Source organism: Geotrypetes seraphini, chromosome 4 (assembly GCF_902459505.1).
Source record: "Geotrypetes seraphini chromosome 4, aGeoSer1.1, whole genome shotgun sequence".
Lineage (NCBI taxonomy): Eukaryota > Metazoa > Chordata > Amphibia > Gymnophiona > Dermophiidae > Geotrypetes > Geotrypetes seraphini.
The window spans coordinates 261,907,059-261,921,660 of record NC_047087.1 but is presented as its reverse complement, the minus strand read 5'-3'; the positions used below and the strand labels follow the sequence as shown (position 1 = coordinate 261,921,660).

General features: G+C 41.7%; 1 protein-coding gene across 4 annotated transcripts in view; it reads left to right on the top strand.

The window, feature by feature from the left end:
* Positions 1-14,602, top strand: part of BTAF1 (B-TFIID TATA-box binding protein associated factor 1) — a 394,756-nt gene that overhangs the window by 328,672 nt on the left and 51,482 nt on the right. For 3 of the 4 annotated variants that reach the window (XM_033943697.1, XM_033943698.1, XM_033943699.1), the window contains 2 exons: positions 1,561-1,702; positions 14,471-14,601. In XM_033943697.1, the coding sequence (XP_033799588.1) occupies positions 1,561-1,702; positions 14,471-14,601 (273 nt within the window). Of the gene's footprint in view, positions 1-1,560; positions 1,703-12,839; positions 12,941-14,470; position 14,602 lie in introns of those variants that run through there. The other variant, XM_033943700.1, reaches the window with a different exon arrangement.

Here is a 14,602-nt window from a genome sequence, read left to right as displayed (position 1 = left end):
GACCTTCACTGCAGTATCTAAAAGTTACAAATGAATTTCAATTATCAGATCATCTATTTGTATTGGTGGGAGCTGCCCGTAAAGGTCAGCCAGCCTTGAAAGTGACCATTTCCAGATGGATCCCTCTTGCCATTTCTTCAGCCTATATCGGAAATGGAAAACGTCCACCTATATCCATGAAGGCACACTCCACTAGAAGTGTAGCTTCCTCATGGGCAGAATCTTCAGTGGTATCCCCAGGAGAAATCTGTAGAACTGCTACTTGGTTTTTCTCTCCATAAATTCACAAAGTTTTACAGGGCAGATGTGGCAGCCAAACAGGACTTCCCATTCGGATTTTTAGTTCTGACAGCAAATCTGTCCCACCCTAAACTTGGAGGCTGCTTTGATATGTCCTACAGCTTCAGGAATGGAGTGTCTGTCACTCAAGAAGGAAATATTAGGTTCTTACCTTGATAATCTTCTTTCTAGTAGATACACACTCCATTCCTGAAGCCTGTCCTGACAGATGTTCATTTACCTCAGAGGTACCAAGTCCAGACATCTTGTGTATTTCCTTTGTCCAGCCTTGACAAGGATAAAGAAAGCGACTGTCGCATTGAACAAGCTAGGGGCTATCTATAGCATCTTCCACACTCTTAGTGCAGGTTGCGCTCAAGTTGGTGATTTGTTTGTTTTTCACCTTATTTTGTATTGTAAATGATGGTTTGTTTGTTTTTTATCTGTTATGAGCAGACATGTTTCTCAGGGAGTGTCCCCGTACCCCTCCTTATTCTATTTCCTCTCAGGAGCTAACCATCTGCTTTGGTACGAACTGAGGAATTGGAGGACAACCCAGAGGGATGGGAAGCGGGGCAAAAGAATGCTAATGAAGCTCCCTTCAATAATTTTCATGAGAAGGGATTGACTACCCACAGGTTCAGGAATAGTGTGTCTGTCTACTAGAAAGAAAATTACTGAGGTAAGAATCTAATCATTCCTTGCAAGCCTCCACAATGCCCAGCTGCTCTATCTGCTGCCTCTTGTATGCCCCGCAGAAATTTCCTACATCTTTTGCAGTCCTACTCTTGAGAATTAGTCAATTTTGCATGCACTCAGTTCTGTAAATTGAGTAATTGTCCTAGGTGCACATAACACTCTGATTTGCCATGTTATATTTTCTTTTCATGGGGAGACTTTGATATTAGATTCCATTGTTTTAAGCTCATTATGTGAGTGTGTGTGTGGGGGGGGAGTCTCTTCCAGTTTTGTGCTGGTGCAAGAATCTATGCAAATAGGATTCTATGTATGTCACTCAATACACTAATCTGTATTATGTATATAATGCTGTAACCCATTCTGAGCTCCCCTGGGAGGATGGGCTATAAACTAAAATATATATAAAATGTGGGTTCAAGGGAAATTTTATCTATTTCTTCCAAATGTTTATTGAAAATGAAGCATCTCTTAAAGCTAACAAATGTGATGATCTATTAAAGAAGCTAAAAAAGAGGGGGATTATACAATTTTTCCCACATGCTGATAGCACTTTGGAAATAAGTTCCTTAATTTTTCTTTTAGAATAACGTCTTAGAATTATGGTCATTGTTTGACTTCCTGATGCCTGGGTTTTTGGGCACAGAACGCCAGTTTGCAGCAAGATATGGAAAGCCTATTTTAGCAAGTAGAGATGCTCGGAGTTCCTCTAGAGAACAAGAAGCAGGTAAGGAATATGCTGTAACTGAATTTTAATTAAATTCATTATCTCCTCCTTTTCTTTATAGGTAGGTACATGCTGATTTGTATAATTTAGAATATGTGGTTGACTTTATTTTTTGTTTAATAAATTCTTGTTCTTGACTGTACACTGTAAAAAATGGGATATTACTGATCTATTTCCTGTAAAGTGGAACTGGAACTACTACCAAATTCATTTGATGACCAGATCACCAGATCTGTGCATTCCGTACACAGTGTTATATAAAATTTTTGAATACATGTATTAATGTTTGCTCAAAATTAATAAAGTATAATAGCTTTTGCTAGTGTGTTTAAATGCCTTGAGAGCTATGTGCATTGAGGGCAATTCTGTAACTGGGTTCCTCCATTTAGGCACTCTGAGAATAGGTGGTAGGAGCTTAGTTTATAAAGGAAGTTAGGCACCTATCCAGTACTTGTGAAACCTGGTATCAATGTGGCTAACATTTAAGCACCCACACTTATGCCAGTGGCATAAATTTGAGTACCTAAGTGCAGCAGGTACCTGAATAACTTACAGTATTCTATAAGTTACACACTTAATTATGTTCCCTTTACAAGTATACACTATGTAAGAATAGTACTTAGAACATAGGCGGTGGAATGGGGAAGGGGGCACAGGGTCCGTGGCCACCCAAAAAATTCCTGGTGGTAACGGGGCCGACGGTGTATCTACATAGGCGGCACTCTCCTGGGAGCGCATCTTGCTGCCGGCCAATGTACCTGCTGGTTGGTGCTCTCTGCCATGAACCTTCCTCAAATCTATTCCTTCCACCTCCACCACACGTCTACTTTACATTTCTTGTAGAGGTTGCTTGGTAGTGGAACCATTTTCTAAACGTGATCTGTCACCTGGCATCTTCTTTCCACTACCCGCCCCAGCAGAAACAGGAAGTTGTCAGAGAGGGCAAGGCACAGTGGAGAGAAGATGGGTGACAGGGCAGTGTTGAGAAATCTGTTCCTCCCCCCTAGCAACATTTACAAGAAATGTAAAATAGTTGCACGGTGGAGGGGGGGAAGGAGTAGATGTCAGGGAAGGTTTGTGGTAGAGAGCCGACCAACAGGTACGCTAGCCTGCAGCAAGATGCCGCTTCTACCAGAGTGCTACCTGGTGCTGCCAGATTTGGGGGAGGGGTAGAAGGTAAAGAGGAAGCGATATCAAGTTTCAAATTTAATTTTATTTTGATATACTGCCTATCTACCAGTCTAGGCGGTATACATACAAAATTTTAAAAAACAAATTTATCGAGGACAAGATAAATACAAACAATGGACAAATTTCCTACAAGAAGGCGGGAAAAGATACTAGTTATAATTGTTGTCCTATCAAGAAAACAAAGAGAGGGAGAAAAATATTAGGAGAGGAGAATGGGCTGAGTCTTGAAATGGCGATGGATGGATTTATGTAGTGAATGCATCTTTAAACAAAAATACTTTAAGATTTGATTTGAATTTTGCCAGGCTGTCTTCTTTTCTAAGGTAATGTGGAAGGGCGTTCCATAAGCTTGGAGCCATAACTGAGAAGAAAGTTTTCCTGGTGGTGTCATAAAATATATAATGAATCAAGGGGACTGAAAGAAGATTTTGTTGGGCTGAATGAAGTGATCTTGAGACGGAATATGATATTAGTAGTCTGTCGATGAATGCCAGTGTATGTTCAGATCTTGCTTTAAAAAGAGAAGGATTTTATATGTTATCCAATGAGTGACGGGAAGCCAGTGGACGTCTTGAAATAGTGGTATGACATGATCATACTTTTTTTTTAACTGTAGATGATTTTAATGGCAGTATTCTGGATTATTTGGAGTCTTCTCAACTCTTTATTAGTAATCCCTTGTTAAAGGGAGTTGCATTAATCTAGATGAGATCACTAAAGAGTGAATAAGAATATTATGTGATTGAAGTTCAAGAAGAGTAGCAATGGAATGGATTATTTTTAATTTGAAAAAACATTTCTTAAAAACTGAGCTAATTTGTTGGTGGTATGAAAGTTTGTTGTCTATAATAATTCCAAGAAGTTTAATGGTAGTATTCATTTTGATTGGTGTTGATTTTATACAGATTGGGACCACTAGAGTTTCTTGATTGTTGATAGTAAAGAGAAGTGCTTTAGTTTTCCGTAAGCCATTAGCTTACTTTATCTAATTTTAGGGAGATGTCATGAATGTCACTTGCTACATTAGGTTGAATTGGGGTTATTCCATGTCAAGTGATCAAGAGCTCCCTGCATGATCATCACAGATTTTGATAAAACTTTATGCACAAAGTCCCACATGTATCAAACGAACTTTGGTAAAGTTTTAGTTTCGCCTGTGGAATATTCGTGGAGATATAGCCATTTGTTTGACTCCATACTACAATGACATACAGTACAACAGTGACATTCTGACAACTTTGAGACACAATATCTTACGAGCTATGTTTCCAAAAAAACTGAAACTTAGCTACCCTGCACAACTTTTGGAGCTCTATTCAGTGCTACCAATTATAATTTTTGTCGAGCACTGAGTGAATGGCTGAATTACAGTAAACTTGGCCAAAAAAATTAGTGCTCCAAAAAAAGTCAAAGTTTGACATTACTTAGCTCCCACAATAATTGAGTAATAAATGCAAAATTTGGCGCATAATGTCTCAGTACAACGTTGTTTTCAAAAGTACAATTTCAACCTCCAAGCTCTTTCCATTAGTTTACAAATTAAGTGTAAAGTTGCTAATTTGTGTAAAAAGGCCCAAAATAGGGTATTTTCAGCCTGCTTTTACAGAAAAATACCTTACAGAAACTCTTTCAAATCAGTCTCATTAGAAAGAGCATATTTCAAACCCCCTAGAAAAGTGGGCTTCATTTTTCAACGCAGGTTAACAATGCCCGAAAAAGGGGGACAAAGTTGGGAGATGTCACCATAGCAACGGCCTACGTTTCAACTTACAATTATGTCACTTTTCACACTGTTTTTCCCTGTTTATTTTTACTCAAGCTTTGGGTACAATTATAGTGTTCTTAATTAATGATTATTCCTAACTAGAAATTGAGGTGATAATTTTTTTGCATGCAGATCACAAATTACAACTTGTTTTCTTTTTCAGATCCACATTATTATTAATTCAGTTTAAAATGGATGCCAACGAATCGACTAATAATAATCCTTTTCTGCCAGACTGTGCCATTGGGCAAAAATTGTTGTCAAAGTGTCATGACGGCATATTTTATTCTAAAAAATGTGGGCTCATTTTTTTACATAATTTGTCAACCAATGAAAAATTGCTTATCACTCGGTGCTCTGAAGTTGAACTGATGGATAAAGACCAAATCTGCCTCCACCACAAAGCAAAGTATCTCGACAAATACGAATTAAAGCAAACATCGTGTTGTAATCCATTTGAAAAGAAAAATCACATTGTTCAAAGTGGATTGTTAAAAGTCGATCTTGCCATGTCTAATGATTTTAGAAAAGTGGCAAAAATAAATATCAAGCCAGGTCAGAAACTTTGCAGTAGGTGCAAAGCCCAATACGTTTCAATGAGTGAAGCTACTGCAGCATCTTCATCTTCAGACGATTTTGATATCAGCATCTCCGATGCAGTTGATCAAAGCTTGACTGCTTTAGGAACCTCTCCATTGAAAATTCGAAGGTTAGCTAGTAGAGATAAAGCCGGCTATGTGATACGAAAAATTGAACGTGTGCAGAATGTTATAGCCAAGAAGATTACATCTGCTGCTGGAGTTTCAGCTGAAGAAGTTGGGCCGTCTCGTCAGTCTGTAGAATGCAAGTTATGTGAAGATTACACTGACCTCATTGAAGAAATGAAAACGAAAATTGCAATATCCAACAGGTCAATGAAAGTTCAATTATTGACGATGGCCCCAAAAAGTTGGTCAATAAAGGAAACAGCAATGAAGTTTGGCGTTTCAGAGCGCATGGTCAGAACAGCCCAAAAAGTAAAGAAAGAGAAAGGCATTTGTTCTATACCTGATGCAAAAATTGGCAAGTCCCTTCCAAAAGAAATTGCAAATAGAGTTCAAGATTTTTACGAAGACGATGAATTCAGCAGAATATGTCCTGGCAAAAAAGATTGTATTTCAGTCCGCCTCAATGGTTTAAAAGTACAAAAGCAAAAGCGGCTGCTGTTGTGTAATTTAAAAGAGCTGTACGTGGCGTACTGTAACAAATACGGAACTGAAATTGGTTTTTCCAAATTCTGTGAGCTCAGGCCAAAGTGGTGTGTAACCGTTGGTGCATCAGGTGCACACTCCGTGTGTGTCTGCACGACATCAAAATGTAAAGCTCATGCTACAAGGCGCCAATGTCAAAGAGAACTACAAAGTTCTTATGGAAAAAACTGTGTGCAACCTAAATGTCAAGGACTGTATGCTACAACGATGTCAAAACTGCCCTGGTGAAGAAGCACTAACAGCATACCTGGAAGAAATATTCAAGGATTTAGATCCAGAAGAATCAATAGAATTTAAGCAATGGGTTCACGCTGACCGTGAAACATTAGAAACAAGCATATTAACCATGGACAACTTTATTGAAAGACTTGCAAGCAAGATTTGGAAGTTGACAAGCCACCATTTCATTTCAAAACATCAAAGTGAATATTTGAAGATGTTGAAGACAGGCTTAAAAGAAACGGAAATGATCGTTTTGATGGATTTCGCTGAAAATTACTCATTTGTTGTACAGGATGCCGCCCAAGGCTTTCACTGGGAAAATTCACAAGCTACGGTACATCCTTTTGTTGCATATTACCTCAATGAAGTGGGCACATTGCAAGTTGTAAACTGTTGCATTATTTCTGATCATAAGTAAGAAATGAACCATTCAAGGGCTTCCCTAAGATTCCTATGAATTGCAGTCTTTCTAGAAGCATTGAGTGATCTATATTATAGAAGGCAGCTGTAAGGTCCAAGGAGATAAGGACTTGGGGGAGGGAGAGATTTTGGATTCAAATGAGGGAAGGAGGAAGAGATGTGACAGCAATGGGGTAAGGGGAGTAGGGAAAGATGTCAGATTTGTGAGGGACAGGGAGAGATGGACTTGGGGATGGCAAAGGGGGTAGAAGGATCACAGAGAGAGGTGACAGAGAGGGGTAGAAGGGGTACAGTGAAAGATGGATTTGGAGGAGGACAGGGAGCAAGAGGGAGAGAATGACATGGAGAAGGCAGAGGGGGGTCAGAGAGATGGTAGAATGGGATGAAAGGGAGGGAGACATGGATGTGGGGGGAAAAATTGGGAGAGAGGCATAGGTGGATTTTGAAAACGAGCATGAGTATTTTATATGTCTAATTCATTTTCTCACTCATAAAAATCAACCTCATAGCACATCAAACCTGAATAAACTAAATTATTTTTATGAAAACTTATGGTAACATTAAGAACTTACAGTCAAAATACATTTCCTCATTCTACTCCCTGTCTTTTTTTTGTTGTTGGTAAACCACAAAAGAACAAAAAGAGCTATGCATGTAAACTGAATCACAACATTTCCATTTGCTTCGATAAAGTACTTATGCTTTTCCGTAATGTTTAAAAGAGAGCCTGTGCTTTCACAGTCCCATTCACAAGTGCTATCAGCTAAAAATCTCAGTATTCAAAACCAACGACATTAACAGTAGAATTACGAAAGCTGTTAGTCTGTATGACAAACGTAAACTATACAGTGAAATGACAGAAACTTCTAGAGCCGTGCTAACAAGGCTGTACTACCCCTCTTGCCAGTAATAGAGAAAATAAACTCACCACAACAGAAAATAATAATCAAACTCTATTAAAAGGGTGATAAAAAGTACCCATACAAAGTATTTGCTACCTATTATAATACAACTTATTGTAATACAGTCCAGGAAGACATCATTTCCTGCATGAATAAAGAAAGCTGTGCAATTTTAGCCTGTATTTCAGTTAAAGCAATTTCATAATCAACCAATGTTTTGAGATCATACGGAGCTACATAGCAAAGGGCACAGTGCAGAGTAGTTGTGTATATTTCCGCTCAATAATGGCAGGAAATATGGGTATAGAATGGGGAACAGTGAGACAGGAATGCCTATACAAAGACTTAACAGAAGATCTATGTAAAACATACAGAGCATGACAGAAGGTGGTAGGAGAAATAGCAGGAAGGAAAAACCGGGAATAGCAATGCTGCATGGGAGACAAAGGGAAAGGTGCAGGGGGCAATGATGTAGAAGACACAGAATCAACATTGTACATCAAGCAGGTTGGGAAGGCTATGTCAAAAATATGCGTGGCCGCAGAGGCCTGTCATAAAACTTCTTCACTGAACTGATAAGTTAACTTTCTCTTGACATTTTTGACGGCCCCTGTCTTGCCATATAAGCGCAGGGCTCGAGCCAATTTTGGGTAAATCATCTTTTTACAATTGCCCCCTTCAGAAAGTCCCAAAAGGTCGCTAGACTGTCCTTATTCAAGGAGACAAACTGAAAAGTTCCCTCAGCTTTATTCACCCACCAAATGCAGTCATTCAGGTCTCCACTGTGCATGAGGGTGAGAAGGAACTGGTAAAGATGGATGTTTGGTCTTTTGTTAGTAAGTACCAGATTTCTATGTACAAGACCCAGATGTGGATCGGTACTATATATTGTACCAACAGCGACCTCAATGGGTGAGTCTTGGGCAGGCAGTACCAGAGACTTGAATGCAGGAGTATAAGAATGAGGAAAAAGGGGTGGGAAACGGACAGAATCAGGAGGGGATAGGCAAGGCAGAGAGAAGCTATCAAGCAGTGTAAAAAAAGATTTGTTACGATAGGCGAAACAGCGACTGTAGTCCGGAGGGCAAGTATCATCTATAATCAATCCCCAGTAGTCTTTGAAACATGAAATGAGTTTGTCAATGCCATTATTGTCCTGTATTAATTGGGTTGTTTCATAGGGTCCTGTGGTATATATTGATCGGGCACAGGGGCACGTCTAAGATGGTCACTGTCCTGCATTTTCTGATAAGTCGTATAGATTCAGCAAAGCATGCAGTAAAAAGTACAGTAGATTGTGAAAGAGTGTTTTGTGCTGGGGTATGTAATGAGATGGACGAGTCAGAATTAGCCAAGGACGGGTCACAGAGATAATAGTTGGGGCAGTCACTGTCAGACTGGCCAAAGTCTCTAGGAGAGGTATAAGAGTCAGGGCTGGTATGACCAGAAAAACCGGGCAGGGGATCCACAATGCCATTGAGGCCAGTGGAAGGATCGGCAGACTGTAGAGAAACATAAGAATAAGGGGGTGGGCTCAGATTGTCCAGAGCCGGACATGAAGGGTTCAGGTCAATAAGAGAATCTAGGACAGAAATAGGATCCCTAAGATGTTCACGCCATAAGTTCCACCTTCCTTCTTCCCATCTTCTTCCTGACCCCCAGAATCAACCTGATCTACTCTTTATTCGCTCTGGAAATGACCAGAGATCTTCTTTTGTAATCCACCTTCTATAACTCTTTTGTAATCCGCCTTGAACCGCAAGGTAATGGCGGAATAGAAATTTCTAATGTAATGTAATGCCTAGATGTTCAAGTTGAAATTTACCGAATAATATCTAAAGGTATCATGATAAAACGCAATCGATATACAGCTAAATAAAATCCTGTTACTAACAGAATCAGTAAACTGAAAACAAGAAAGGCCCTTACTAACTAACAAATTACCATATAAAGAGAAGAAGAAATACTTACAAAAACAGGATAGTGTAATCACGAAAAAAGGCAAGTATCTTGTTAATCACTCGTGGGTCCGGTCCACAAAGACGTCTACTCGCCAGTCGGTGCTGACTCTATGTAAAAAATAATTGATAATTGTCAAAACTGAACCCTACTCGCTAGTCACAGCTAACTCTGGCTCCTGAATCCTACTCACTAGTCACCGCTAGCTCTGGGTCTAGATCTGGTATAATATCTGTAACAATAAAAGCAGTTAAAAAATGTCAGAATATCTGTAACAACAAAAGTAGTTAGAAAATGCAAGCGCAAATTATTACCCTAGCCCGTTAAAACCCTGAATAATCAGAGAAGCCGAAGAGACTTAGGCCTTAGGGCCTTAGGATTCCGGCCCCCCCCCACCCATTTCCATGGCCGGGAGTCACCAAATGGAAGCGCTGCGAAACCTCCATCGATCAGTGACCTCACACCAATTAGCTGTGTATTGTATATATTTATTAGTAATCAATAATAGTCAACTTACAAAGGATAAGTCTAAGCCAATTGAGTTAACAGACAGCATATACAGAATGCCAGCCTTCTGTATACCTGGTGTCTGTTCTGATTAATCCATTAGTAAACTGGTCTTTTATATATTCTTAGCAACCTAAAACCACGTTAGTACATGTTATGTTCATGATTTCTATTGGATATTTAGAATTGTCATTTCATTATCACTTCATTAATTGGTCAACACATATACTTTCTGAGTCATATTGAAGCATGATGTCTTATTGCCAAATGGGTTTCCTAACTTCCCTGACATATGTGCTTTTAATATCAAGAATCACTAATTTCCAAACAAGGCCCATCCTATTCCTGTTACTTATTTGCACAGTTATCAATTTCATATCCTTGTGGTTGGTATTATTTCTGGTAAGTCAACTTAACCTGGAATTATAGTGATATGTTAATTTCCTTCTGATGCTGCTAATTTCCGTTTTCACAAACGAACTGCAGATGTTTGCTAGTTTCTGTGTGAAAGATGAGTTTCGCATGAAAACTGCTTATGTTAGCAGAGAGAGAAATTAAATGAGAGATATGATTCTTCTAATAGTCTGTTCAGGGTGCTTTTTAGGCCTAAAGTAGCATTACCATATTTCTGTCAATCTGAGGTTCACAGGAGTCTGTCTTCACCTCCTGTTTCATGGAGGTCTTAGGATCTTCACCTGTACACCTGTACAGGTCTTTGTCCTCCACTTGTTCCCCTTAACTCTTCCTCAGTGTTCAATCCCAACCCACAATCTGCAAGTTGCAGAAATCCAACACTTTTCTGAGCACATGCTCTACCCCTTTAAACTGAGGGCTAGAAACATAGCCAGTTTCAATTTCTGCAAGCAATCCATGCAAAAGTCTTTTGCAGTTGCTCTTCTTTTTCACTTAGTTTGCTTTTTCAGTGTCTTCAGTGCCTTGAGACCCCTTTCTAGTGGTCCCCCTGTTGGAAGAAAGTTCACAGTCCCGCAGTACCGTACTGCTGCTTCACAGAGCAATTCTGGTGGATCTGTGTACGACTCTTCTTAGACTCTGGGTCAATTCCCCTGGGAGTTTGCTTGCCTGCTGACGTCATGGTTTTAAGCGCAGGCTGAATGCATCTGGAGTGAAACCCTCCCTGGTTTTAAAGCCTTTCCCGTCCCCAACGGCAAGGTGAAGATCCGTGGGAACAGAGGTCATAGTTGGTGTCCGGCCGACTGGTATTCTAAAGATCTTTAACTCTGGTCATTTGAAGCATTTTTTTCTGAGGCAGAAAATCATTTTCCTCCATTCAACTGTTGTGTAAGTGTTGACAGGCTAGCACTGCTAAAACTGTATAACCTCTATTATTTCCTATGGGAACTTCAGGGGTGGCTTGGTAAACATGTCTAAAGGCATTTTTCACAGTTTCTAAGAGGGTCAGGTCCCCAACTGCCCCAGACTCCAAATTGCTATTTTTTATTTTCGGGATGTGTTTAATTTTGCTGTTTTTGGTGCGAATTTGCTGGCAGCGGCCATCTTGGATTTTCAATTATCTTTTTCTCAAAGTTTTATTTCTGCCTCAATACCCCTCAATTTGCTTAAAAATCATTTGGGATTGACTCCCCAGCCCTTAATATGCTGAATGTGTGCATTGATTGTGCTGGATTGGCGCCGGATCAGTGACTGTGTACCACTTGCTATAGCACGCTGGGGGAGGGTGTGGGAGCTTTGTACGTCGCCTTCTCAGTGTACTCTAGAGTTGGGGAGCTGTCCTGGGTCCATGACTTCAGAAAAAAAATCTTGCCCAGCGGCCATTCTGGAGTCTGGCACAAAACACCTGTGTTCGAGTCTGAGGACTCTTTTGGTGCAGTACGTGTGCCTCAACAGAACCCTGTCATGGTTTTCTTTGGCTTCTCTGGAAAGTGTATTCTTCAGACTCCACTCATTCGATGTGGGCACATGGTTTTCTCAGCCTGTAGAGCATCCTCTTGGGAGCCCTCTCGTCCTGCTGTGGCAGACATCGATTGCAGTAATAGCCATTCAGATATTATGCCTCTTCTGACACTGCTTCTATATTGGATCCTACTGTTACCCTTACTGGGATTAGTCACCTCGGCCGCCCTGAGAGACTGGATCTGGGTGATGACCCTTCTGTATGCAGATTTTTAAAGCATGGTTCTGTCCATCTTTTTATTGCTGATGTTCTGAAAGAGCTCAAATTGGATTCTCCACCTTCCACTTCTCAGACTTTGGTCATGGGCTGCTCTAATGTGCTATCTTCCTTTTTCCAGCTCATTAACAGCTTCTTGGGCTGGTTATGGAACAGTGGGATGCCCCAGAGAGCTCTTTCCGGCCTTCTAAAGCTATGTTTAAGCTTTATCCGCTGACTCCTGATTTTCAGCAAGTTTTTGAATAGCCTAAGGTAGGTTCTGCCATAGCGCAAATTATCAGGTGCACAGCTCTCCCTAGTGATGGGGGAGTGATGATTAAGGATTCTCAGGATTGCAGGGTGAACATTAGGTTGAAAAAGCTTTATGAAGTGACATCTTTGGGTATCAAAGCTGCAGCGGCTGCTTCCTTTATGGCATGAGCATGTCATACCAGATTGCACAGTGCATCTCTACGGAAGTACATGCCTGTCGTCCGCTGGTAATGGATGGTGAGGATTATGTGGCGGATGCCCTTTATGATCTCATTCGAGTTCTTAGTAAGGTATCTGCTTATGCAGTGTCTGTGCACCAGACTCTTTGGATCTGTCATTGGGATGGGGACGCTACCTCAAAGGCCACCTTGAGCAGACTTCCTTTCAAGGGATAGCTTTTTGACAAAGATCTGGATCACCTAATGATCAGCATTTGCGAGCGCCACCCTAAGTCTCTCCCTGTGAACAGGTCTTGGCGGTTGGCAGGAGGTGATCATAGTAATTTTCGTTCCTCTCGCAGGTTTCGTCTGGGTTCCATGGGATCTTCCTCCCAGAGATAAATCCAGGGCTACAATGGTTCCAGAATAAAGGGAGGATTTACTAGAAAGAAGATCATCAAGGTACCGTATATACTCAAATATAAGTCGAGACCCCATTCCCCCCCCCCCAAAAAAAAAAGGAGGAAAAATGGTTGACTTGAATATAAGTTAGGTGGCTTAATATTCAAGTGCCCTGTCCTGTCAGGCTCTGCACCCAGCCCCTTTCTCTCCCTCTCCTGCCAGGCACTGCACCCAACTGCCTTCCTGCCAGGAACTGCACCCAGCACCCTTCCTTCCCTCCCTCCCCTGTCAGGCTCTGCACCCTTCCTTCCTTCTCTCCCTCACCTGTCAGGCTCTGCACCCATCACCCTTCCTTCCCTCCCCTGTCAGGCTCTGAACCCAGCACCCTTCCTTCCCTCCCTCCCTCCATCCCTTCCTCCTCTGTCAGTCTCTGTACCCAGCTCCCTCCCTCCATCCCTCCCTCCTCTGTCAGGCTCTGTACCCAGCACCCTTCCTTCCTTCCCTCCCCTGTCAGGCTCTGCACCTAGCACCTTTCTTTCCCTCCCTCCCTCCCTCCCTCCTCTGTTAGGCTCTGTACCCAGCACCCTTCCTTCCTTCCCTCCCTTCCTCCCCTGGTCAGGCTCTGTACCCAGCACCCTTCCTTCCTTCCCCTGTCAGGTTCTGCACCCAGCACCCTTCCTTCCTTCCCTCCCTTCCTCCCCTGTCAGGCTCTGTACCCAGCACCCTTCCTTCCTTCCCCTGTTAGGTTCTGCACCCAGCACCCTTCCTTCCTTCCTTCCCCTGTCAGACTCTGCACCCTCCTTCCCTCCCAGGTTCTGCCCTCTGTCCCTCCTCCCTTCCCTATCCTCATACATCTGCCGATCCCTGGTGGAGGTGCAGCGGGCAGGAGCAAGCTTTACGAACTGCTCGGCACCAAGCATCAGCGCCAAATCAAAGCAAAGCGCTCCTGCTCATGCTGCTCAGTGGCCGAAGAACTAGATCTGCCGCAGCCGGTTACCAGCGGGGCAGGAGTTTGGAAAGCTTGCTCCTGCCCTCTGTACCTCCACCAGCAATCGGCAGAGGTATGAGGATAGGGCAGGGTAGAGGGGGGCAGAGCCTGGCGATGGCCTGAAAAATTCTGGGAGGGAGCATTGACTCGAATATAAACCGGGACCCCCATTTTGGGCCATTTTTGGGGCCCAAAAATCCCAGTTTGTATATGAGTATATATGGTAAGTGCCTAATCTTCTCATTTGTCTTTTGTAGTGATGATTTCTATCTAATTTATAGTATTGAGTCACCATGTTTTGTAGCATGCCATTTTGCAGTGCCAGCTGTTCAGCATATTCAGTGTTTGCTGCCATGTCACTAAGCTAGCAATGGATTGGAGAAGGCCACTGAGACAGACTATCAGTATTCCTTCCTGTTCCCTCCCACCCTGCTCCAAATTGATGCTGTTTATAGCAAAACTTGTTGAGGCTAGCAGTAGATACAGATGATTCTTTGATGAATACACCAATTTTTCCATTCCTTTTCACCTCAGCAATATAATAGACTTAACAATGAATATGCCTGTTTCCATTCTCACTTAACATCCCTAATTTTCTCATAGGTGTTCTTGCAATGGAAGCTCTACATCGTCAAGTTTTACCATTCTTACTGAGAAGAATGAAGGAAGATGTTTTACAAGATCTGCCTCCTAAAATCATTCAAGATTACTACTGTATACTAAGTCCTCTGCAGG